We start from the raw sequence: 26,100 nt of genomic DNA, 5'->3' as shown, positions 1-26,100 counted from the left end.
TTAATATGACTTACTATGGACTACAGTTTTTATCTTTTTTATTTTCATTAATTGGCAGAAATGGGCTTCCACACCCCTCATCTGTGTAATTACATTTTTGGAATGTATAAGCAAAAATCTACATCATTGGATTTTTAATTGTTTTATGAAATTAAAGTGGTATAAATCAGGGTTTCCTTCCCTGAAATACATCTATATCCATAATGGAAAAATCGTTTAAAAGGTTCACTTAGAAACTTAGACAGTAATTGTCTCTGTGAAATTGTTTCCTATCTGAAAAATAACATTCTGGAAACAAACAAACAAACAAACAAACTCCAAAATAAAAATAAAAATGCATGACATAATTTACAGTAAAATAAAATAATGTTATATTTGAAATCATCTAGATTGCGGAATACCGATTAAATAAAACAAATAATGTAGAAATGTAAAGGTGTGATTATCCACATTATATGATCCTCCGGTTTAACTACGAATATGAAACTAACTTCTGCTCGGTCACGTGACTGCAGTGCTCGACGTCACAGGACGTGGACTGTCACTGTGAGTCACAGAGCTGGAAACAGAAATGAAACTAGAAACTTAGACTGTGCTCGATACGACCAGAACGCACAGGTAAGGCTGTCCTGCTGTAAATATGAGCGTTGTCGCAGCACATTTAGCTTTAAACAGCACACTTAATGTAAACATCAGCTCTGAATACTATGTCTTTGTGCACTGATCACTCATGCTAAGATAACTATGCTCTTCAATTCTGTTGGGTGAATATGTGTTATGCCAGCTGTCAAATCAAGTCTTTCTCTCTGTAGAAATCTGAGCTTGAAGATGCTCCCCTCCTCCTGTGACACCTTCGTGGCTCTGCCCCCCTCCACTGAGGGACAGCGCATCGTTTTTGGGAAAAACTCTGACAGGCCCTGTGATGAAGTACAAGAGGTGGTGTACTTTCCTGCCACAGACTACGGTGCAGGAGAGAAGGTGGAGGTAGGTGACACAGACAGCATGTTACTGCCCTGCAACCTTCAATTTCCCCCGCACTGCTCCCTGGATAACCATTAACACTTTGTCCCCACCCCACCCCCCTGTGTCTGGGCCCTCCTGTCAACAGTGCACATACATAGAGATAGAGCAGGTCCAACACACTTATGCAGTCGTGTTGAGCAAGCCGGCCTGGCTGTGGGGGGCAGAGATGGGTGCCAATGAGCATCAAGTGTGTGTTGGGAATGAAGCGGTGTGGGGCAGAGAGAGTGCTGATGGGGACGAGGCTCTCCTGGGCATGGATCTTGTCAGGTAAGAGCAAAGTGTTTGTGTGGCCGAGCTTCTGTTGAGCCAGACGATGATAAAACATTAACCTGCGACTCTACAATTTTGCCAGGCTTGCACTCGAGAGAGCCGACACAGCCGAGAGAGCCGTGGATGTCATTACTGAGCTGCTGGAGAAATACGGCCAGGGAGGATCTTGCATGGAGGATGAGTGCGGCTTCACCTACCACAACAGCTTCCTCATCTCAGACAGGACGGAGGCCTGGCTGCTGGAAACATCGGGGAAGTACTGGGCAGCAGAGCGAGTGGAAGGTGATCAGAGAAAGAATACTGCTTATGGGTGCTCGTTTTAAATGCAGCTTCAAAGGGTAATTCATTGTTTAGGCTGCAGTATTATCAGTAATAACTAAATCCACAAAGACACTATGGAAAAGTTCTAAACAGGTGAGAAGCTTTGGTGGTCTGTGTTGTCAGTAGTAAGACAAAGAGGAGAGGAAGCGGCCTTTTTCAGTGCAGAAGATCAAATCAGCTCAGTGTGTGCAGAAAGGCAAGGCACACATTTCTGACAGGTCTCTCGAAATAAGGATAAAAGTGATGTAAGCTAAAAGCCTTCAGTATAAAACAACAGTGTGGCTGTTTCTAGATGGTGTCTGGTACAAGTCATTATTACATGTGATGTATCTACAGTCATCTCATTTAACACTTCTCTAGAGGGATATCGCAACATCTCCAACCAGTATGGCATAACAACCAAGATAGACAAGGAGCACCCTGGAATGAGGGAATATGCACGAAGCAAGGGCTGGTGGGACGGAGAGACCCAGTTCAACTTCGCCACAGTTTACTCCTTCATGACTACAGCCAGGATAGAAGAAGCCGGGAACCGATACTGCGAGGGGAAGAAGTTGCTGGAAAAGAGCAACGGTCAGTAAAGCTCCGCCCTATTGTGCAGAGTTGACACACAAGAGGACAAAGTGAAATGACTTCTTCCACTGTTAATTTCTTTACCGAAGGTCACATCACTGCTGAGGTCATGATGGACATCCTGAGAGATAAAGACAGTGGCATCAACATGGAGGGCATGTTCATGACAACAGGAAGCATGGTGTCAGTGATACCCAAGGATCCCGCTCTGCCAGGGGTTCACTATTTCACAGCAACTCCAGACCCTGAGAGGTGAAACAGCTCGGTCTCACCTCTTCATTGATTTGTTTTCACAGCAGTTGCTGACGATTTAATGAGTCGTTCTTTGGTACAACAGGTCTGTATTCAAACCTTTCATCTTTGTGAAACACCTCAAACCACTGAAGGAGACAACTTCTCCCAGTTACGGTGCAGATGACCCCGTGAAGAGGAAGCCGCGCTTCCAGAGCAAACCTGACCGCAAACATGAGCTGTTTGTCAAACACGAGCTGGTGGCTGCCATCATTGACTCCCACAAGGTTTAAAGATGTTTTTCATACCCTACATTTCTAATATGGCTCATCTTGTTGACTGTACTGAACACGTTCTTTTGTTTTCTACAGGAGAGAGGAAAGAAGATCATGGAGAGTATGAGAGAGCTAGAGAAGGAAAAGATGACAAAGATGGAGGAGCATCTTTCAGTCGGTGTTGAAGAACCTGACTTTCTGGTGAATCTGTTCTCAGAATCTGTTAAAGAGGAAATAGCTGTGTATGGTAAAAGATGAGAGGAGGCACAAAACATTCCTCAAGAGTGACAGTAGCACTACATGTTTTTGCAGTTTACATTTTAGTCAAGTATAAGTACATAAAATTTAGCAGCCCAGGATACTTGAGCAGTAGAGTTCACAAGTCCCATGTTGTACATTGGGGTGTTGATGTATTAAATCATTGACCATCATCATATGAATCATCATCATGAATACAGAACAAATGAAGTGTGAGATATGTGACCTGAGGAGTTTGAAAATAAGTTTTATTTTAAAACAATACAATAAATATGCAGCCTTTGTTAAAATAAAAAAGATTGTTTTTACAGTTTCTCATTGTGATTGATTTAAATAATAAACACAAACTTTTGCACTTAAAAAGCCACAATAATGATTCATTTAGCTGAGTTAGTTCTCTATATACCTGAGAGACAAAAAATGAATTACAGCAGCTCACATTTTAGCAACTTGAAGTTCAGTGGAGTTTTGTGGAGGAGGATAAAGCGTTACATCACTGCTCCTTAAGTTCTGAGACTCGTATACATTTTTTATTAAGGCTTTTTGAAATGTTCAAATGGCAGCTGGCTTTTGTTGTGGTCACTTTAAAACAATAAAAATGAATTAATGTAAACATGGCAAAATATGCACAATGTCTATATTAACTGACTTGTTGTTTGTTGAAATGGTGTATGGAGATACAGCTAACATAACCCAGTATAACTACTCTTCACTTCAAGTCATGTTAAACTGCAGCAAACTGAAAGTACAGTACTGGTCCAGCCAGTTAATTAACATATGAAAGTACTGAAATCAGACATTAAACTGACAACAAACTCTGAAAAAAATGGGTAAAGACTTAACCACATCTTCCCTTTTTTTTCCTTTGGCAAGTAGCTTTTATAGAAGAGTGACAAGACGCTCAAGTGTCCCAGTGAGGGAAACAATACATTCAGAGAAGGAGTTTTTTGACTGCACCCAACTGTGGTTCAAAAGGTAACCCTTTGCGCATTATTGCTTGTACAACAAAAATAAAACAACTGAAAGTGCAAATACTGACTGAAAGAAAAATACCTGCAAAAAATGCCTTTAAAAAGGCAACAAAGTCTTGTTTTGCCCTTTAAAATAAGTTCTTGTAAATGCTCCTATTTTGGGAGTTTTGTCCATCAGACATATCAAGTTAATATTTTACCCACCAAAACACAATCAGACTGTCTGATAAGTCAGTGTGAAGTATTAAAATTCTTATCCAATCAGTCTGTTGTACACATGATTTAGAATTTGACTTCCTAATAAAACTCTAATCTACAGTTCTAAGTTAGACAGTGCAGTTTTACTAAATGAGGGATAACATTTGCCATTTAATTTACTCCCACTTTGGGTTTTATCTCAGAATAAATGATTTTGATAATGACAGATAATGGTTATAGAGTGGTGTTACTACTAATGTCTAATCATCGTGCTCTTGATGGTTGGAGCAATATCACTACAACTCAAGATCTTAGTATAACCTGCTGTATGAAATGTTAATTAAGACACAGCTGGTTAAAAAATGACTTAACCTACACTCTGTTAATTCCCTTTATACCAACTCCACACAATGCATTATGCACTGGCCCATGCATCACAGTCAGCTGTGGTCTGTTCCAGCACCTGATACATTATACTACATGCTACATTGTGCTGAACTGACCAGGGTGTCAGGTTTCAGACAGGTACTCTTTAAAGGTCAGTGTTTTTGACTAAAATGCCATTTAACTTTGGTGAAATGAAAAGTCTTCGTCCCCTTGTGTCTCACGCAATAAAGATGTAATAAAGAGGACTGTCTTGGAAGTCGTATTCCTGGTTAATGTGTTTAAGCACACCACCCTGCTGTAACCGGGTTCCGTACAGCACCGCCTCACCGGGGTCCTGAGCTAAGCCCACCTGCTGCAGCCACTCCACCAGTTCACAGCCAAGGAAACAGTCCACCATAGTCCTCCTCCCACACCTGAAAGTCAAAAGAAGCATTCACCGAAAGGTGGCCACATGAGTAAAAGAAGACAAGAGCCCACATGCACTGATACTAAAATACATTTTTTTGTGTTGTTGTGGTATGTGACTGGTTATTAGGGTGTGTTTTTCCACACATCAAGGAAGATGTTTATTCAAGATAGTTTCTCAACAACCTCTGACTAGAGCAGCAGTAAGACTCTGTGCTCTCACCTTCTTTTTTTAACAATGTCTTGACAACACTGGTCTTTGTGGTATTTGGTGAACTGGAGGCAGGTCATCCTGACATCCTCAGGTAGATCAGTCTGCGGCTGCTCTTGTTGCTTCTTTCCATACCACAGTTTGTGTAACCTAAACACCATTCACAAAAACAAAATATTGCATGGTCACTGTTTAGTGTAGTGAACACATGGATTACATACTCAGCATATACCGTATCATGTGTTTATTAAAAAAAAAACATCAAAAGCTTCTAAATATTCTTTACCTTTTCTTAAATGGCAGTATGATGAAATGCTTGTCCAGCCCAAACAGAGCAAAGGAGAGAAGACCCTGGAAACAGAAAACATGTCATGACACCCTGCTATCATGTAACAATTAATGCTCACAGTTTTGGTATTATAGTATCTGGGGCACCAACCTGTCCAAAGTTAGCCACAGCACAGAAGAACTGCAGCTCCAAGTAGAGTCGACCAGGAACACTGTTAAACAGCAGCCACAAGCAGCTGGAAAAGTTCTGTCATGACAGGAATTAAAACATATTTAATGTTTGAAATATATACAGTTAGGGTGCAACTATTGATTATTTTCATTGCTGATAAGTTGTCACAGAGGAGTAAAGACACCAGAAAATGTTCACATTTAAGAAGCTAGAAACAGACACATTTGATTCATTTAGTAGTCCACAGCTAAAACTAAAATTGTTGAAGCTCTATAAACAGTAAATCCTGGTGACAGTAATGTCTTGTAGAACAAGGTGAGTGAAAAAAAAAACCGCATGTCCTTAAGTGACAGAAAGCATACGACTGAACTGCCTAAGAATTTGTGACTAATGAGTTTATTCAACATTTTTTAGATTCACAGAATTCCTGGTATTCACCCTTTTAGTTGTGTATATGTCTTAACTGTAAGACCAAAAATTACTAATTTTCTAATGGGATTTTTGAATGGGGTTTTCTCTTTCTTTTGGTGAAGTCCTTGACCAATACTCACGTGAGTTGGAAATTATACAGCTCAGCCCTTTGTATTTGACTTATTTGACTAAACATACCTACTTATGCAACAGGGCTGACTTCATGCCACTGTAGAAGTGAAAGGTGGTAGTTTACTTACAGCAAGCAAGCTGACTGTCAGAAGCAGACATAAGAGCAAATGACGAGCCACTTGTCTATCTGTGACCTGTTGGAGCTCCTCCACTTTGAGCAGCAGGCAGTCTGTGGACTCACACCTGTTCTCACACTGACCTGCAGGTGGCAGCAGAACACAGATTGTGAAACACTGAATGTTTTTACCTCTGGAGATAAGCTGTATATTCCTCAAACACAGGTTATATGATGATGGACATTCCGTACTGCCAGATTTTACAAATTCTGGCTTAATGCATTTTAAATCTCAAAGAATAAAAATTAACACAATACCTGGTGTGGTTGCTGGTGTCATATTTGTGCTGATGATCATGTCAGGCATCGGTTGGGGTACACAGTCACATATGAGGCACTCTGATAACAAGTGATAAAAGTTAGAAGGAGTCTTTAATGTGTAACTATAACATCCTCCCAGTTCACACCAGGAGCAAAGAGCAAGTAACACAATACAAGAAGTAATACCATAATAAAGCTAAAAGTCACACGCGTTACTAGCGAATCATTTCTTGACATCTCACCTATCAAAATGGCATAAAATTTAGCCAAGGAGGCTCAAGAGTCTTAGGTTAAAACACTTTTCGGTACATATTTTAAATTTTAGCCTGTTTTTGTTTTTGTCTTGTTGTATGCTGTTTATGTTTTTGTGGTATGCTGTTTTGCACTGTTTGTCTGTTTTTGTGATGCACGGTGGCTCTGTGAGAGCACCCTAAATTTTGTTGTACCCCCCACAGTACAATGACAATAAAGGCTGTTCTATATGTAAATTAGGGGACACATATTAACCATTAACTTGTTTCTCTATAAAGCAAAAATGAGGTCTTGCTCATAAGTAATTGCCTAGTTTGCATTGATGCAATGACTTAATTTAGAGTTATTTAGACACAATTAACACACACAGTTTTGTTACATGAAATTCATCTGGTGTTACTACCTTATAAGGCCAACACAGCACAGAGCATGTTAAGATCTTAACTACTACTTTCTATCAATAAGCACTGATTACTAGATCTTTTAGGGGAAACTCTTAGTTAATGCCTAGTTAGAATATGGTCATGCAGAACAAGGAATTAATATGTGCTCTTTAATGATTAATACAGAGTTAATATGCCACTAATATGCAACTAGTTAATGGCTAATATGTGTAATATGTGTCCCTAATGGAGAGTGTTACCAAGGGATGTGCTTAGAAAGCATGTTTTGAGAGAGAGAGGATGTGTTCAGTGTTGCCTTGTTTTCAAAAAAGGAACTAAGATTATCAGTAACTTGTGTTGCTGTGTTTCTTCCAGATAAGGACAACAATTACTTCTGACTAGTCACTGTTTATTTCATAATTGCAGAACTTTTTGCTCATGTAATTGTAAGTTATCTGAGGGGGGGTTGTACATTAAGTGTAAGTTACATTGCCTGCATGGCAGATAGTTCTCATTTCCTTCACAACAACGACACAGCAATGCCTCTCTGTGCTCTAGTGATGATCATGTGCTGTATTTTAATGACCAAACAGTTGTACTTGACAGCCTGGTCATTCAATGTTATTAAACAGACATGTTGGAACATCAAAACAACAAAATATGACATAAAGAGTCTGCATAAGAGGAAGTACCTCTGTTGGGGCCTCCCACTGTGCTGACTGGCTCAAACAAACTCTGGTTTTCTGGTTCATCTTCAGTCACCAGATTCTCTGCAGAGTTTCCCTCCTGGACTTGGTCATTTTGAGCCCAACTTCCTCTACTGAGAAACACCAAAGAGCCACCTCCAAGCAGTATACTGAGGGCAAGTACAACTGCAGTGCAGATTAACTGTCAAAGAAGGCAAATGCAGATTTTTAAGTTAAAAAAAAAAACAGTTCTTGCCTGACAGAGAGCTGTACAATTATTTCTGAGTTATGTTGCTACCTCTTGTTTGCCATAAAAGAATGATGAGTCAATTGTGTCAGATATTTTTTCCCCAGAAATGAGCAACACAGCAGTTACAAAAGCCGGAATCCTGTTAATATAAAGACAAATTGCACAACAAAATCACCAACAGTGATTGTAGATCAAAATTTTAAATAGCTTTGTTGGATCATTTACATTCTTAAAGTGAGGTATCATTGCACTTGTAAAATCAGCTGATCTTAATTTTGGGTGGAGTCTGTTCACGTGTAAGAAATTAAAACTAACGTGTTCAACACAAGACTAAACCTTTGGGCACATTTCCATCTTTGAATGGACCAGACAAACCAGCCAAGTTTATTTACTCCTGTCTTAAAGTGACTCACCCCCAGCCTGTAATGACGAACACGCCTGGGGAAACTTTCAGGTCCTCAAACCTTTTCATGAGTGCAAGAGAGAGTGCTATCAAACCTAAAAGAACAAAATAAGTCATTAAAATTAGCCATTACACTTAGATTTTACAGTGCAGCAAGACAAATGAATGCAGTTTGTAGTGGGAATACTCAGCATACCTGGCCATAGATACGTGCTGTAGAGTGAGGTAGACAATAATGTGAATGTAAGGACCTGCCCGATGAAGTTGTCTTCTTTCACCACAAAGTTCCACACGATCATCCCAATACAAGTCAGAAACTAGAGACCGCATCATAACAAAACAGGCATTTACTAACAGCAAGTTAAATCCACAGGGAGATCTCACTCATGGCTCATAAAATCAGTTTAGAGAGTATGTAAAAGTGTGCTCACCTGAGCCAAGAACAGGTTGACTGTGAACATGTGAGGTAGCCTCTTGAATTTTTTACTCAAAAACATGATAACAATTGTCCACACCTGTCAGAGAAAACATATGGATTTCAAAGAACTCAAACACCAAGACTTTAGCACAGATGATTAATACAAGAATTTTAACACTGCTGGATGGTTCTTCAACAGACTGAAACAAACAGATGACTAAAGACAACTTAAGAATAAGATAATGCAGAATACCAACAAAGGTGTTGTATCACTGCAAAAATATCATGTTTTCTTAAAAAAAAAGACTGAAAGTAAGAGCAAATGAGGAAGTAAGTCCACCAGTATAGCAGCTGTTCACTCCCACATCCTCTAAATGACAGAGCCTTCTAAAATTAACCTGCCACGGATGTTTCAACATTGAAAAAGAAGTTATGTATTTGCATTTTTGCTACACTGTAACATTAGAAGAATGGGAGATGTGTAACATTATTTGACTCGAGCTTTCTTAAAAAGTGGAAACTACATTAAGCTTATGTAGTGTACACGGCTTACCAGTGCCACTAAGCTCACTATGCTTATGTTAAAGCTGACATTCTGCAATGAGTTCATCAAATGCTGAGGATCCGTCCATGGGATTGAGAGTAACCAGGCAGAAACATACATGATGGGAGCGGAGAGGAACGTGCTGATCACCATCCCAGAGGTGACCTGTTAGGAAGAGAAAAAAAAATCATACATAGTGAGGAAAAAAAGGGAAAATTGTACAGTGTCTGAATGGCAAGTTGGATGGTAGATGTAAACAACTCACAACTTCTAGCTCTACGTTGTAATAGACAGCATAGATGGCCACACTTGGTGCAGTGGGAAACACTCCGTAAAGAAATGCATAGTTGGAGAGGCTTGAGTGGTTCAAAGAACTGGTGTTGCTGTTGTCTAGCAGGTCCACCATGTCCTTACAAACAAGGGGCATTAGCAACCTGAAAGTCATACCAAAATATCATTAGGTAACTACACACTGAGAAATGTTGCTATAATATTAATATGCTCTAGTTATTATTATGCTACTCCTCAGACCTCTTAACATGTTATCTATTTGGAAAGAGGCTTGTGGTCTGAGAAGAGCCTGAGTCACCAAAGCCATCAGCACAAAACAACATGTTGGGAACACAACCTTTAACCCACTGACTCTTTGTACTCAATATGAACGTGAAGCTGTCTGATAATACTAAATCATCTATTGTACAAAATGAGCATTAAATGCAATACAGGTTAGTTAGATTATTCCACTCACAGTTTTGCTGTAGTCAGTAATATCAGCGTCACAACGGTAGATCTTGTTAGTTTCCCCAATTGGCCCACCATGGTCAGGCCGAGGTAGAACAGAGCTGCTCCCCCGAAAGAGTTGGCCAAGCCATCCACGAATTCAGCCAAGATGGGAGGGATTGTCTGGTGCAGGACAAAGTGGGCAATGATGCCGATGACAACCATGAATACTATAGGGTTCTTCAGGACCTGAAAAACTATAACTCCCACGATCCGGAGTTTGCTCTGCTGGCGGTTTTCTTGATTCTTCCACTTCTGGATCTCGCAGAAGCCAAAGCCAATTGGATTCAGAAGCATCAGGGACACAGGTGCAACCAGGTAGATGTACATGAGGTACTCTGGGTATGTGCTCTGGTACAGGGCCTCAACTGTGGAGAGAGAAGAAGCAGCTCAACGTTGACAAAGCATACTTGGCATATTTGACTTGCAGTTAAGAGTTCAAGACCTAACACAACCTAAATTTCCCACTAAAATGTTGCAAACACAAAAAGCTGCACAAACGTAACGAAACAGAGTTCCTCTGTGTTCTCATGTCTCGTATCTGCCTTGATAAACCCCTCCATAAAAATGTGAGTCTCACTTAAAGAAAGGACTTTAAACGTTTGTGGAAAAGGAACGAAAACTGGCAGTGAGGTTTACTTTTAGGAAAATTCACCACTGCATTATCAAATGTGAGACTCACTGGAATTGCACAACAATTGATGCAATAAATGTTCATTCTGTTTCAAATTTGTATAATTTTTCATTTTTAAATCATGCCTTGATGGGTTTGTTTATTCATTTCATATTCACCTGTAAACTGAACATGTAATCAGACTATCAATGTGCTGTACTTCTTTTTTACAGGACTTGACAGTTGGGCCAGGTAATGTACACCAGTGGAGGGACACATTACTGATACAGCAATATATCATATCTATATCAGATATTTCCTCCTCTTGCAACACTATGTAATCTATAGTGTCGACCTCTATGTACTTTAAATACATAGTTTTGTCTCATTTCATGTCACATTTTGTGAAATGACACCACAATACAGTGAATCAATACATACAGTAATGCAATGTAATTCCGCAATCTGCTTTTTTCTGGTTTTTCTGTACTCTTCACTTTGACAGATATCATGATGTATTGTTGTGTCGTGACACTATCGTTATATCAGGAAAATATATCATGAACCATTTCGTTTCGCAAGTTACTCTTTGATTCCCACCCCTGTAGCTGAGCATGACATGATCTGTGATGTGTTTATATCTCTGCAAATCCTTGAGTGTGAGCGCAAAACAATCAATCCATCCGGACACAGAAATGATTACACTCTCAGCATGGGAACATTTTCAGCACAAACACAATGTTGACTAAGGATGTTTGTGGTGTAACAGATGGATAATAATCATGCCTCTTTTCTGATGGATGGGCAAACATCAGGACCGCATGATTACATACACAGCAATGAATGAAAAGCACGGTGGGTGGCAGGCTTAAAGGCATTATTATACTTACCAATGGGATACCCCAACGCAAAATCATTGCTTTGGGTGGCAAATATTGAGAAGATCCCAGCCTTGCTGTAGCGGCTATCAGGACTGGAAACTATGAGCGTGAGGACGCACACGATGGCAAACACACACACTTTGGCGATGAGGATGCTCCACAGAAATGGCCAGATGACATTACCAAAGTCTAACAGTACCATGTTCTTGAACAGCAGAGCTGGGAGGGCAAACTTGGACACAAAATTCCCCAATCCTTTGGCCTGGGTAGATGTGATGATGTTCGCCCTCCCTGCGATGTAGCCACACAATATTATCCCAAAGCACTCCAACAGAGCAGGGAACAGCTTGTCGATGGACATGGTGCTGGATGAGAGAGCGGTGGAGTCCGGGGACCCCTCATGGGAAAAGTTGGTGTTTCTGCCCAATGCCTCCATCATTTCGTCCGTTCTGTGTCAGCTCTTATGCGGTCATAATAATGTCGTTAAGGTCGCTGCTCGGCACTGCCTGATAAGAGACACAGTAAAGGGAGGAGTTTAGGAGTAATTAGCCGTTAGACGTACTGGTGCAAAGGTGACAGCCCCACGTTATGTTAGCAACATTACATAACATTACAGAACTGAAACGACTCACTTACGAGAGGGTTTAAAGTTGTTACCGTGTTGCCAAACAAGCGTCGCAATAACGTATAAAAGTTACTCTCACCTCTGAGTGCAGTAGTGTCCTCTCATGCACCATGTGTCGGTCAAATGTCAGTAGAAGCAGCCGTTAATGTTAGCAGGCTAGCTAACTCGCGAAATGGAATGAGACCAACGGCGTCGCTAGTAAACCCTACATTAACCGACCCTATCCACACGACAAACCTTCAACATGTGCTGGGTCCCCTGTTATAAAGGCTACTGGTGTGATTCTGTACTGTTTGTGTTTTGTCCTACGCAGTATTAACTGTACTTCCCACCCAGCAACTTTCATAATCTCTGATTTGACAACAGCGGTTAAGCCAATCAAATATTGCATAGCAGGAGATGGGCGGGGCTTCCCCGTGCTGGCCACAACGAGCATGTTGACAGGCAGCTCCAGTCAACATGGTTTACCAAGTCAACAATACCATTTTGTGGTTAGCTAAGAACTTGAGTTGACCACAGTTGTCAGACCTGCTACATTCACTTGATTTATGTTAAAGGTGCACTATGTAGTTTTGGAAAATAAATTCAATCGCTGATATATTAGCGATATTAATGAGGGAATATCACAAACTGTAGAAAGTGGAGGAAAATTGAGAGGAAAGTCCCCAGGAAGGTCCCCAGAACACTGGTTGAAGCTAGGAAGGTGGCAGGGTCCACCACTGCCAAATGTAAACAAAGTATAACTCTCTAAGTATAATTCTCTAAGGTCAGTTAGTTTATTCAGTTCATACAGTCATGAAAACACAGAGTTTGTTTGTTTACCTTGTTTAAGGTTTATATATATTTAAAAAAAATAAGCTCTGATTAAAATGTCTTCCTCAAACATACTTAGTTCATGTTAAAGGTATTTTTGTCAAAATGTATTTTTAAGTGACCAAATTTCCACAGTCCAGACATCATTGCTTGGAAAATTAAAGTCTAAAACACACAATGTCACCAAAATCAACTTCCTCCACCCATGGTTGATCAAAGGTGTGATATGTCAGAATTTATCAACAAAAACTTATTTGATGATGTCTTGTGTACTGTGTTTCAGAGATATCTACTGAAGTAAATGTGCTAACCAGCTAATCTCAGCCTGTCCAGGTCTAAAGCTCCTGTGCTGACTCAGTGCTCCCCTGGTGCTCTGAGCTTTCAGCCTGAACTGCAAGCTGCACAACCAACTGAGCTACGGTTAGCAGCAGTTAGATATTCTGGCAATTCGCTTCCCCCTATTTGTTTTGAGTATAAATTCAACAGAATGCAAGTTCTTACATAGTGCGCCTTTTTAAGGTGCAGTTTTGGGGTTTGCCTAGACAAACTAAATAAACAAACTCTCCTGATTAAATACACTGAGCTAACAAACTGATCTTTAACAACAACGCATGTTCATACTGTTTAAGTTTGTTCATACTCTGCATTCTAGCCTTATACAGTATCCTATGCCAGCAGATTGTTTTTCAGTTATGTATTATTACCTCATCAATACTGTAAAAAAATACATTCTGATGTTGAAATTCTTCTATAAAACTACATAGTGGCTCTTTAACACTCCCATTATAGTTTAACCTGTAGAGCAAGCAAAACCTGTTAAAGCTAATAATACAAGGCACAGAATTTGTATGTATCTGTATGTCAAACAAGCTTAGACGGTTGACAGAGAAATATGAGCATCCAAATACAGAAGTGGAGGAAGTGTTCACATCCTTCACTTAGTTAAAAGTTGTAATATCACAATGTGAAATTATTGCAATGAAACTAAAAGTCCCTCATTCAAACCCAAACTTAAAAGTGCATTGTGTAGTTTTAAGAGACAGATCTTCATTGATCGATTTTCATGACCGAATAAACTGAATAAACAAACTGAACAAATTGGCTTAATATATAACTGCTACAGTTATACATGCTACATTAAAGTGTATGTTGCATTTTACTGATGTATGAATCTACTTTGTTGTCATAGCAATGTGTTTTATTCTATAAGATTGTCAGAAATTTGTAGTCCTGTGAGAACCCTGTGAGAAAGTCTCTAAAAAGTCAACTTTTCATTAGCTCAGAAAAACAACCTGTTTTCAGGTGACGGTTTATTTCTCAGTGAATCCAAGAGATTAAAATAGTTTATTTGGCTTCAGAAGCTGGATAATTTTCTCAGCCCATGAAAGAACACTTAATCCATCTGTTTATCAACCCCAGTCAGTTGTGCACTTGATTGCCCTCCAGCACAGGTGTCAGAGCAGCTACACATATTGGTTTCATGTTAATTATGCTGTCACTGTGGGAAATACAGTAGAATAAGTATTATTTTACGGAGGTGAAAGTAGCAACACTTCACTGTGAAAATATTTCCAGTAAAGCAAAAGTCCTACATTCAAAGCTGTCCTTCAGTTTACCAGCAAAATATGCTTAAAGTTCAAGAGAGTGGAAATGATGGCTCAGTGTTTTACTCATATATGATGTTTAAGGAGTAATATTACTGCTACATGAATGTGTCTGATGCATTTTGCTGCAACTACACACTTTTAGATAGCATAAACTACCACAATGAATCAAATTCTATAAGCTCATCATATGTTTGTAGAACAGGTATCTTAAAAAGTCTCCTCTTCATGAGCTCAGAAGAACAGCACTGTGTCAAATATGTGTGTAAGCATAATGTGCCTAAAAGTATGTTTGACACAGTTCTTCTTACAAGATATTTCTTTTGTAAATATCCTTAAACTCAACCACTGTCTAAATGGTGCAATGACCCAATGACATACAACTGGTTCCTTGTGTCCTTACAAATCAGGGGCAAGTGTAAAAGCCTCTTAAAAAGAAAAAAAAAAAAAACATCATGGAAAGCTCCAGATCAGTGTGTATGTAAGATTGTATTGAAAGTCACAGTTATTAGAAAACAGTCAGTCTTAAGGAAACTGAGCAATTCTGCACCTGAAAACTGTCAAATCCCCCTTCTTTTTAGTTGTTCCCAAATATGCCAAGCAACTGTTTGATTGAACATTTTAAACAGCACACATAAATTCCTTAAAAAATGAAAAACATCAGCGCTCTTTCACAAAATGAGCTGAAGACACTGTATACAATGGGGTAATTCCTCAAACAACATGAAACAGAGATGCAGTATACAGTGTAAATGTCGCAGATCACACAGAAGCTTCAAAAACAAAGCTGACATGTTTCACATTGAACAACAAACTGGTCCTCTGAGAGGTTAAACCGGTAAAACATGACCCCCAGGCCTTTTACAGCATGCTCAGCTCAATGAGTCGCCCTGCAAACACGCCTAATGTGCCGATGAGACACACAGCCATGAACACACACAGCAGGATATGATCCAGGACCATGGCCACAAACTTCCACTCTTCAGCAGCCTGCGAAGAGAAGAGAAGAGAAGAGAAGAGAAGAGAAGAGAAGAGAAGAGAAGAGAAGAGAAGAGAAGAGAAGAGAAGAGAAGAGAAACAACAAGAGACAATGTGTCACATACACAAACTCATTAAAGAACCATATTAGAGGCACTCAGTGTGAGAAAGATTACATTGTTGGACTCCTCATCTGATTTCATGGTTTCTGCGATGTACTTGACTCCCTCAATGGCACTGCGGACATCAGGGTTCTTGGTGATCGGGGACTGGTAGGGAACGGCCGAGGTTGGGTTGCCAGAGATGTCTGAGATGTCAAAATCAGCCCCATAGATACTTTTAGTCTGCTTCTCCTTGCCAGGGCGTTTCATTGTTGAGAAGAACATGATGTTGGGGATGGTTTCAATAAAAACCTGTCAAACAAAACCAAAGATAAACATTATGACAAAGAGTATACAGCACCAGTGAGGTTGGATTAGTAGAAAACAATGATATTCTGGTTGCTACCACTAGATGGCAGTGTAATGCAAAGAGAAAAGATTAAGGATTGTTCAGTAAAGCTTGGAAAATCAAGATGATCCAAATCATCTCACCTTGCGGACCCAGTCTGGCATTGTGTGAGTGCTCGGGGAGCGGTGGTGGGTGTTGATGACGATGACAGTGATGATGATGGAGGCAATGACGAATACCATGGTGAAGAGCATGTACTTCCCAATGAGCGGTACAGCGCTGGAGGTGGAGGGGATCAGCTCCACGATGACCAGCAGGAACACAGTCAGAGACAGCAGGACGGAGATGCTGAGAGTCATTTTCTCACCTGGGAGTCACAAACAAACCATAATCAATATAATATACAGCTGCTGTATACAGTGCATCTCATTGTTCAAGTCTGGACCTGATTAAATGAGATTAGGGTTGTATAAATCTGAAGGGTGACAGGATAGAAAATAATAAAGACAAACGTGTGACATAACAATCTCATCTAACACTGTATTTAGAAGAGCACATTATCTTCATCAAAAGATGGATTCCTCTGAACAAAAGCGTTGAAGGTCTCATCTTTTAGAAAGGGATATATTAATTTTCCTTTTCATGAATAAAGCAGGTCTAGTTGCTCTAAATACTGTGAAAGTATCAAGAGAGATGCAAACAGCCCATATTTAGAAACTGCACCTTTAAACAAGCCATCAGCACTTCAGTACTGTTGTACTCAGTGTCAGTGTCAGCTAATAGCACAAAGCCATTGGTATCATTTGGTCTCTGTTTTTATTAGTCATCAAAATTCTTGGTAGTTGCCAGTTTGTGGAAAAAGTAAAATAGAGTAAAATAATGTGTATTGTGAACATCAAAGCAAGTAAACTAATTGAACTGTCATCAAAGCTCTTCAAAAAGGAATATTGCCTCAGCTCAAGAGGGGGCAAGGAAGAAAAGTTGAAAACCCCTAAATTTAGACCAGATAGAGAAGACAAATGTTTTCTGTAATATGAAAATGACAAAAGGCACTTTGAAATAACCCTTAAAATGTGGAGATGCAACAATAAACAGTATGTTGGCTCAGGGTATCCACAACATGCAATCTTATTACATTGCCACAAGGGAGAGCTATTTCTACAAGTCCCACATTTCCATACCATGTAGTCATCCAATCAGAGTCCACCTGTATTATGTTCACAACAACACAATAACTGCTCTCTTCAACCACACAGGAAAATCACATCCAAAGAGTAGGAGGCATTTCTTTTGTCTCCTGTCGTCTCTGAGCCCAACAGTAAACACGTAAACAGATTCTGACACCACTTCCCAAATAAAATGCAAGACATGTTGTTTTCGTTCCTCTGTAAGAGCAGTTATCCCAGAGAGGGCGTCTTTTTGGCACAAGCTTCTTCTTCACACTATCCTGTCAGCAACCATATCAGAAACAGGGATCAAGTGATGTATTATACATTAAAGCAAAGGCCTGCTTTCAGACATGACAGCACAGAGGGACCCTGGGTAATGAGGCAGACCTACACACTGGGAACACGGCCAGATGTGCACACGAGCAGTGCAGCTCCTGTAGCAGTCGATGGTGAGACACTTCCGACTGACAGGCAGAATTAGGAACAAGGGTTTGTCCAACATGTTCTCAGTTATCATATTATGTCAGTGTTTTCATATTGTATCACGAAAACATGTATACTGAAGAGAATGTAGCAAGTATAATAGATATGAGCCCTTTTTGACAATCTTTTACACGACTGCTGCAGAAGCTTCATTAGTTTTTTTTTTCATATCCTTTATAATACACACAGTGTGCATTTATATACTTGTATAGATTATATACATTTATAAACAGGAGTGTCCTCATACATATCATCTGGTCGCCATCATTTCAGGAGAGATTACAAAGAATCCAAAAATTTGTGAAAGAATCTTATGTTTTGTTTTGCTGAAAGTTATATGAGAAGATCACTGCCACTTGTATCTTTTTGGGCTCAACATAAAATTAAAGCAATGAGACAGTTGACTTGAAATAGGGGGAAACAGCTAATCTGACCCTGCCCAAAAACCATAGAATGCACCTATACTGCACATCTGGTTTGTGCAAGGAACATGAACATGCCTGTATATAATTTGCTTAATTCGTTACAAAATGTCAACAATTTGCAGTTTTGTGGAGGACTGTGAGTGGACTAGAATCTTGCAGTTACTATCTGTTACCTTCAGACAGAGTCAGGCTAGCTATTTCCCTTTATTTCCAGTCTTTGTGCTAAGCTAAGCTAACTGGTTGTAACCTTATATTTAAAGGTCCCGTGCGTAGGATTTAGGAGGATCCATTGGCAGTTATTTGAATATAATGATAATATGTTTTCTTTACCTAAATCTAAAATAATAGTGTGTTCTTGTTACGTTAAAATGAGCCTTCCTTCACATGTACTGGTTTCCAGCAGTTCAGCCTAATGTTTATTCAGAAAAAATCTTTACATTATACAAACTCAGCACCATGGTAGATTTGCATTTCAGTAAAGCCGACATTCTTAATGAACTGGAAAATACAAAAAAAGGACAGTTGAAGCAGTCCTGTAGGTGAACTCAGTGTAGCAAGCAGCCTGTGCCCTCCAGCAAATTATAATGGTGGGCACAAATACACACCAATACTGTAATCAACAATGAGAAAGAGCTAGGGCAACGAGCCTATAGAATATATGATTTATTCTGAGAGTTACTGCATATATATCATGTATGATGAATGTTGAAACATATTATGTTCTTTGGTGCATGCCATATTTTATAGCTTTTTGTCTGTGATTATCAGGAATACTTACCATCACATCCCAGTGGAATGAAAACAATGTGTGATCAGTGTCAACATACCAGAGTCTGTAGGAAGGTAGAAGACCAGGCCAGTCAGGAAGGAGAAGAGCATGCAGGGGATGATGACATTGACGATGAAGTACAGCGGGAGCCGTAGCATGAGGAAGTGGTAGGTGATGTCCAGGTAAGGGGTGTCCGGGCAGCAAGCGTAGTACACCCAGTGTTTCCAACCGCGGAAATCCTTCATCACCCACTCTCCACTTTCCATGAAGTTACTCAGGTCAGGGCGGTCACTGTCCTGGTGAGGAGGAGCAACAAACAGAGTTATTAAAGGCTGATTTTTCATTTAAATTTCTTACAGATTTGTATTATTTCATTTTCACCATCTCTCACATATTTGTCATATGCACTGGCCTGCAATTTCTTTGACTGCTTGTACAGTTGTGTTATTATCTGGAATCTTGTGTTTGTATCCAAGTTCTTGAACGATAAAGAGATGTTTGTCAAGTAAAGCCATGTATGTTTCTTACAAGTAGGGATTTACACTATTTGTACAGTTAAAGGAACACATTTATTCATTATTATCATCATATAATCAGATTTGACAGGTGATTCTATACATTAGGTTTTTATGTCCCAGTGACCATTGAAAGGTCTGGCACTCTCCTCTCTTCATTTGGATAGGGGCCTGGTCTTGTTAGCCCAAAATAACTGCCAAAGGGAATTGCTAAGATGGCTGCCAAGTGGCGAGACTTGCCACTTGACAAGATATAACATGTTAATTAGTGAGATTTAAAGGTGTTGGTAGGCAGATTTTTACAGAGACAGTTTTACAGAGCTCTGGTTCTAGGCCTTGTGTTGAGCTAAGCCAACCAGCTGCTAGCTTTGGACTGGTATTGATATTATTCTCGTAATTACTTGGCAAGAAATTGAAGAGAAGACAAATGTATTTCCCAAAATGCAGAACTTTTCCTTTAAAGAAATGATCCGAATGGAATTACAGGATTGACGACGACCAAGTTTCCGTCGTATGTCCAGGTGCCCAGCTTCATACTGCAGTTCTGGAGGTCAAAGGGGAAATGCAGCACAATAATTTCACAGTAGCTCTTGAAGATGGCAGGTGGGTTCCATGTGATCATCCCTGTGTGCTCCAGCAGCACCTTGGTCTCATGAACGATGGCAAAGTCACCGTCAGCACTGCGGGTACAGAGAAACACAGGCGGCATCAACATGAGGTGTAATAAGTTAAATATTAACGCAGGGGGACATCAGTGCCCGGGGCTGGGTCAGTGCTGCTGTCGCACAGCCCGGCCAACCAGAGCTCTGCTTGGCACAGGTTGTCGTGGCGGAGAAGCTGGTTGTCGGGGAAAAACAGCAGTGTGTCAGATGCAGCATATGGTTGGGGGAGGGGGGACCCGCAACACGGCGTCCAGATTTAGCCTGATGAAATCTGAGCTTTCACACACGCTGCATAGTGGAGTAAAGGAAAGTGTGATTCAAAACATCACTGACAGGTGGGATGATTGTTTTTGGAGGTTTGTACGCTTTAGATTGCATAAAGCTTCCCGTAATGAAATTAAAGGGGGGTAAAAAAGAAAAAAGAAGGAGGGACGTGACCCGGATCAAATACAGCCTCATAACATACTTGTTGTAGAGAACCAGATCAGGCCGCCAAATGTCAGTGGAGGGAACTCTGATCTTTTTGATGCCACCGTAATCCTCAGGGTCCCACTGCAGGTTCACATCTTTCCATTGCTGAAAAAAAACACCAAGAACAATGGAAAGGACTTCAGACATGACTATTAATAATGCTTTATTTTGAGAATGAAAAAGCAGAAAACATCATGTGATGTTTATATTTATATAGTTATTCATATATATGAATATATGTACTTATTTCATTCATTTATAATTATATTTCATGTTATATTTTAAAGTTATGAAATACTTTGTACAGATTCACACTCAAAGGCACACTGTGTAGTTTTAGGAAGGAAATGTTTGTCAGAAAAGAAATATCTTCATTGACTGATTTAATGCCTAATCAAACTAAATAAACAAACTGATCTTAAAGTTTCACACTGTTTTACTTTGTTTACATTTGGTGGATGTAATTTTTCTCTGAGAACAGTTTGTTTATTTAGTTATGGGAAAGACCAATATTTCTGAGTTTGTATCATTACCTCATTAATATTCTGAACTCAAATTTTATTCTCCAAACCTCACACTGCCCCTATAAAGTAACATTTTACAAAGCACATTCTGATACAAAGGGTTTCATTTCCACTTACTGAACAACTTTCTTTCCTTGATTTCATCAGTGAATTTTCCAGAATCAGAATAATAATGTCCCTCATATCATTTACACAGAGTGTACTGGAATTTTACGGTCTGTCTATCTGTAATTTTGTTCTTAAATGTGTTGCTGTGTTCAGATACGTCTCTTTGGAGTAAAACTTGTCATATGTAGGGCAACATGCGTGGATTGCATCAAACAAGATATTGTTGCTGGTACTATGGAAATACCAGAATAGTATTTGTGCACTCTAAAAATAAATCGACATCAAAATACATCAAATTATGATGAAACAACTTAACTGTATGAGGTTTATTTTTCAGTGGAACAAGTGTTAAAATGCCACTGATTTCTTTTCCAGTTCAGGTTTATATTTTGGAAGCCAGATGTGACAGATGTGTGTCTAGTCCTATAATTATTGTGGTCAATCCTGAGGTTTGTCTTTATCTTTTTCTTGTATAGATGAAGAAAGAGGATATTTGTTTATATCTCTAAATCTTGTGTGTATTTTCATCTGTTCCTATATTGAAATAATAATAATTGTATATTTTTCTTACATTTCTGGGAGTTTTTCACACATTTTCGTTAGAAGCATAATGATGTATTTATTCCTCTCTATCTAACTCATTTTAATTAATATTATTTGGTCTCTCTGTAATATGATATTAAGTCCAAAGTGTTACTTTTGTTCGATATCACTACATAACTACATAGACAAATCACTGCATCTACCAAACCTGTTTCAGTCGCACGTTGCTGCTGACAATCTGGTTGACCTCATCCTGTGAATGCAGAGAAATGTGTTTAGACAGCTGATGACAGTGAATCTTAAGACAGACGGGCTGATATCGCGTGCGACATGGGACCTCACCACGCTGATGAGCTGGATGAGCTGAAGGCCTACAGTAACAACCACCGGGTCCTTGAAGTGAGTGACAGGGCGGACGACCTTATTGTAGCCAGTGAAAAGGGTTTTGACCAGACGTGTTTCATCGGTAGAAGCCCAGGCAGCACCTAGAATATAAACAACACCATGCAGGGTACAGGCTCATTTTGCATCAGATGTGTTTCTTATCCTACATGTAAGGCATGTAGACAGTGAAATATGACTTTCTTTATGCCTCAAGGTGCCTCTTGAGTGTGCTGGAAAATCATCATGACGTGCCAAGGCAGAATATTGCTTTAAGAGCATTGGATACCTGAGTTGAGTTCATTTAATATGAGTTGAAAATAGATGTGACAGGTGTCATAGTATAGGTGTAAGCTGACTTAAAATTGACTTAAACTGACCCACTTTTAGAATTTATGGAAGGCTGCTGGGTACATACGTACATAAATACATACATACAATCTGTTGATTTAAAAATATTCATTTATTTATTTATCCATTTATTCAAGAATTCATTTTTCTTTTTCAAATGTCTTTTCAATATTTCATTGTAGGCCTATTTTATCAGGGCCAATATGGTAATATGTGATATTGATATGAAAAAGTATGAATATAGATAGTAGATAACAGATAAGTTCAATCAATATGTAAGCAAGTGGTTAAAATATTTTTAGTATGGCAGGAGGTAAGTTTTCAAATCTAACATTTTCTTCTTGTTCCACGGCCATTATTGCAACAGACCAATCACGTTGCACTGATGTCATAGCTTGGCAAGTGGTGATCATAATTAAAGCTGATGCATGCATTATTTCTTATAAAAAAAAAAAAAATCAGTGTTAAATCCCTGCCCACTTTATCCAATCAGGACACAGAAGTCCAGAAAGAGGCGGTCCTACCTGCTTATTATTAAAGCAGCTTACTTGGAGACTGGGTTGTGTTTCCCATTTTGGAACATATTATGATGTTATTGTTCACTTTTTATTATATCTATTTACTTCACTTTTTACTTTCTTTCAGTTTTTTGTTGCTGTTTGGTGAGGTTCAGGATAACAGGGTTTATATATATAACAGGAGGAGATTGGATTCATGCACATGTTCTGTAGTGTAAATACATGTGTTTAAATGTACCCGCTGTGTTTGATTCGGGGTCTCACTTTGGCAAAGAACATTCAGTAACGTGACAGCTCCCCTGTATGGTTTATAATAGAGATGTCTCTTAAGCTGTTTCAACTACATATCTGTCACCAGCCAGAGCAGGATCCCCTTTCATTTTTCAGCTGACCTTGAAACGAAGGTCGTTTTACAGCAACATGTGTTTGAATGGTTGAATGATTCTCCAGACATTCAGCTCAGCAAAGTAAGGGAATCATCCTGAACATAATTATGCAGGTGACTTGATGTGGTGACAGACGGAAGAAAGGTTGAAAAGCAAAATGAAAACAGCACATATGCCCTTGTCAATCAAAGAGCCAGTCCACGCTGAAATTTGCTCATTAGTTGTGTTGTTTGAGTAGGATCGGCTTACACTGACCTGAGAGCAGTGTCATTAAACATAGTAAATGAAATGAGGGTTTAGTTATCGCTTTTTTTTTAAACTTAAAACTTTCTCTTATTCATTATAAACTCTCAAAGTAATTAAAGTAGTAAAGACACTCATTTCCACAGGTGACCAACACATTTCCTTTCGTTTTAGATAAGTTCTTACCTGCTAGAATGACCAGATGGAAAATGAAAAATCCAGTATTCATTCTTGCCAATAACAGTAAGCATCCAAAAACAAGATCCAACTTCAACGCGCTGCCCGTTGACCACTTGAGAATTGAAAAGGTTTGACCCACCTAAAACATTCTTTCAGCACTGGCAAATGGCTCGCTGTGCAACCTCCCAACGCTTGTTGTTATTGTCTGACAGCGGATGTGAGCGACTGGCTGCCAATGCTTGTCATTTGAGAGGGCCGCATTCTTTGTCATCTGTTATAAGATCAACATGCCGGAGTAATCCACCACTGAAATATCCCATCGTGAACTTGGCCACACATGACCTGGAGGTGCAAAGACACGACACATGATCGCTGCTGCTCTGAGTTCCTCTTGTGTCAGGGAGTCACTAATGCTGCTGCCATTAAATCAGAGTATAGATTCATATAAAGGCCATGTACAGCACAATGACAAATCAATAAGATGTTCATATTGAATAATAGTTCAATTCAATCCTCATTGGAGGATATCTGCATATGTGATGGATTGTTTTATAGATAACCATCATTTCTAAAGCTTTAGATCTTAACTAGAACTCAAATTAAAAATTTATCAGGCTAGTTTTTAGCTTGAGAGCAGGTATTCCCAAACATTCATTGCAGTAGCTGTCCCTTGTCATTATTCTATTTATTTTTCTTTATATGTTAATATGTGAACATTGTTTTACTGTTTACATTTGTACTGTCTTTGGCCATGACACAACCAATCAATCGCCCACATTATTATTATTATCTTACAATACATGACATTATTATTATTATTATTATTATTATTATTATTATTATTATTATTATTATTATTATTATTATTATTATTATTATTATTATTATTATTATTATTATTATTATTATTATTATTATATTAGATCTCTGCCAATGGTTAGAGCGATTGATGATAGAGGGCTTTTTCCACATTTTGCTACATTCTCTGGGAATAATACGTGGATCTTGATGAAAGAAAATTAGGTGTCTGTAGGTGGCTGTGAGTACAAATTGATGCTGATCCTAATAAATATCACCCTTTGGAAGATTTAAATATATTTTCATGGAGGGCAGTCTTGAAAGTCATCTTTCTTCAACCACTTTAATGTAACAAAAAAGGATATTGAATTAATCTTGATTGAATTACAGGTGACTGGTGGGCCTTGGGGGAGATTTACACTCTACTGAGTGCCATTCTAGTTAGGTATTATCAACCCCGACTCACTAGACAGACCTCAGGTAATCTGACATATCATGTCACTAATATTAGCCAACTCCCAGTTCAATGTTAACTGCTGTATTGGACTATGTTTTTGTGTGTTTTAACTATGTCATAAACCATAAGATACTAAAAGACTGCAATCACAGTCTGTTCACCTTCCTGCTGTTTTACCAGCAGATTATGAAGCAGCTTCTTTCCTCACTAATGAACTTGTCCTCAACAATCTTTCATTAATAGTTTATTTCTATGACTTGATTGATTATTTGCTCATTGCTCTGTGTATTTTTGTTTGTGTCTGTCTCCGTAGCTTAGGGAACTGCAACGAGTCTTAAATACATGTGTATGTATCAAAGGCTAAAATCTTAACTGTTCAGCAATACAGTTGGTAGTTGTTCAATGAGGATGATGAAGTGTTATTGTATCTATTTTGAAAGGATTCTCACAATTCCTCTCCCGTCCAGTTCCACCTTAAAATAGAAAAAAATGGTTATCTTAGATAATTCAGATGTTGTGTTTCCTGAAGGGCAGGTGTTACCCCCATATCTCCCTCTTTTACTCGGCACTAGCCCACCCTGCCGAGGCCTGTGATGGGTCGGGCAACTCAATTTCCTCACATCCCCAGTCCGTTCAATCAGCCAGTCACTCAACCACGGGCCTCATTCATCTCACTTAGGGACAAATGACCATTCTGGCAATGCCTGAATTAAAAGAGATTCGTCCCGACCCACCCCCCTCGCTCCCTCCGATCACTCAGGCCACCTGAGTTTACACCATTTGAGCAATGCTTTGCTTTTTCTCCAAGTCCGTCATGTAACACCAGACAAGCCAGCTTTGTGTCTGCTCGGTCGTCCCGTAGTCCTGGGGGAACA

At 39.3% G+C, this 26,100-nt stretch overlaps 3 protein-coding genes across 3 annotated transcripts; 1 reads left to right on the top strand and 2 right to left on the bottom strand.

Moving 5' to 3' along the window:
• Positions 1-505: 505 nt before the first annotated feature.
• Positions 506-3,264, top strand: scrn3 (secernin 3). The gene is made up of 8 exons (XM_037109885.1): positions 506-618; positions 813-984; positions 1,109-1,290; positions 1,376-1,575; positions 1,975-2,187; positions 2,277-2,439; positions 2,525-2,705; positions 2,790-3,264. The coding sequence occupies exons 2-8, from the start codon at positions 829-831 to the stop codon at positions 2,949-2,951; spliced, it is 1,257 nt and encodes a 418-aa protein (XP_036965780.1). The 5' UTR covers positions 506-618; positions 813-828; the 3' UTR covers positions 2,952-3,264.
• Positions 3,183-12,775, bottom strand: gpr155a (G protein-coupled receptor 155a). Its single transcript, XM_037109884.1, has 16 exons — positions 12,477-12,775; positions 11,782-12,278; positions 10,247-10,646; positions 9,764-9,932; positions 9,508-9,663; positions 8,968-9,051; positions 8,733-8,853; positions 8,547-8,631; positions 8,182-8,272; positions 7,890-8,085; positions 6,560-6,640; positions 6,255-6,385; positions 5,563-5,658; positions 5,410-5,474; positions 5,136-5,273; positions 3,183-4,920 (listed from the first exon to the last, which is right to left on the bottom strand). The coding sequence occupies exons 2-16, from the start codon at positions 12,209-12,211 to the stop codon at positions 4,725-4,727; spliced, it is 2,439 nt and encodes an 812-aa protein (XP_036965779.1). The 5' UTR covers positions 12,212-12,278; positions 12,477-12,775; the 3' UTR covers positions 3,183-4,724.
• Positions 12,776-15,184: 2,409 nt separating this feature from the next.
• LOC119025814 (acetylcholine receptor subunit alpha) lies at positions 15,185-24,149 on the bottom strand. Its single transcript, XM_037109760.1, has 9 exons — positions 23,977-24,149; positions 22,254-22,396; positions 22,120-22,164; positions 20,732-20,841; positions 20,088-20,283; positions 19,147-19,384; positions 16,386-16,609; positions 15,969-16,205; positions 15,185-15,804 (listed from the first exon to the last, which is right to left on the bottom strand). The coding sequence occupies exons 1-9, from the start codon at positions 24,017-24,019 to the stop codon at positions 15,676-15,678; spliced, it is 1,365 nt and encodes a 454-aa protein (XP_036965655.1). The 5' UTR covers positions 24,020-24,149; the 3' UTR covers positions 15,185-15,675.
• Between the last annotated feature and the right edge of the window lie 1,951 nt (positions 24,150-26,100).

Source organism: Acanthopagrus latus, chromosome 9, assembly GCF_904848185.1.
Source record: "Acanthopagrus latus isolate v.2019 chromosome 9, fAcaLat1.1, whole genome shotgun sequence".
NCBI classification, from domain to species: Eukaryota; Metazoa; Chordata; class Actinopteri; order Spariformes; family Sparidae; genus Acanthopagrus; species Acanthopagrus latus.
The sequence above is the reverse complement of the archived record's forward strand: the minus strand, read 5'-3'. Positions and strand labels throughout refer to the sequence as shown.

Excerpts from the sequence above, each read along its gene's own strand:
- scrn3 (XM_037109885.1), top strand. The coding sequence starts at position 829 with ATGCTCCCCTCCTCCTGTGACACCTTCGTGGCTCTGCCCCCCTCCACT. Across the intron at positions 985-1,108 it reads GTGCAGGAGAGAAGGTGGAG|TGCACATACATAGAGATAGA; the intron begins GTAGGTGACACA and ends TCCTGTCAACAG. Across the intron at positions 1,576-1,974 it reads GGCAGCAGAGCGAGTGGAAG|AGGGATATCGCAACATCTCC; the intron begins GTGATCAGAGAA and ends ACACTTCTCTAG.
- gpr155a (XM_037109884.1), bottom strand. The coding sequence starts at position 12,211 with ATGATGGAGGCATTGGGCAGAAACACCAACTTTTCCCATGAGGGGTCC. Across the intron at positions 8,273-8,546 it reads TTCGTCATTACAGGCTGGGG|GATTCCGGCTTTTGTAACTG; the intron begins GTGAGTCACTTT and ends TTATATTAACAG. Across the intron at positions 4,921-5,135 it reads GACATTGTTAAAAAAAGAAG|GTGTGGGAGGAGGACTATGG; the intron begins GTGAGAGCACAG and ends TTTGACTTTCAG.
- LOC119025814 (XM_037109760.1), bottom strand. The coding sequence starts at position 24,019 with ATGAATACTGGATTTTTCATTTTCCATCTGGTCATTCTAGCAG. Across the intron at positions 22,397-23,976 it reads CCATCTGGTCATTCTAGCAG|GTGCTGCCTGGGCTTCTACC; the intron begins GTAAGAACTTAT and ends TTTATATTCTAG. Across the intron at positions 16,206-16,385 it reads TGCCAGACTGGGTCCGCAAG|GTTTTTATTGAAACCATCCC; the intron begins GTGAGATGATTT and ends TTTGTTTGACAG.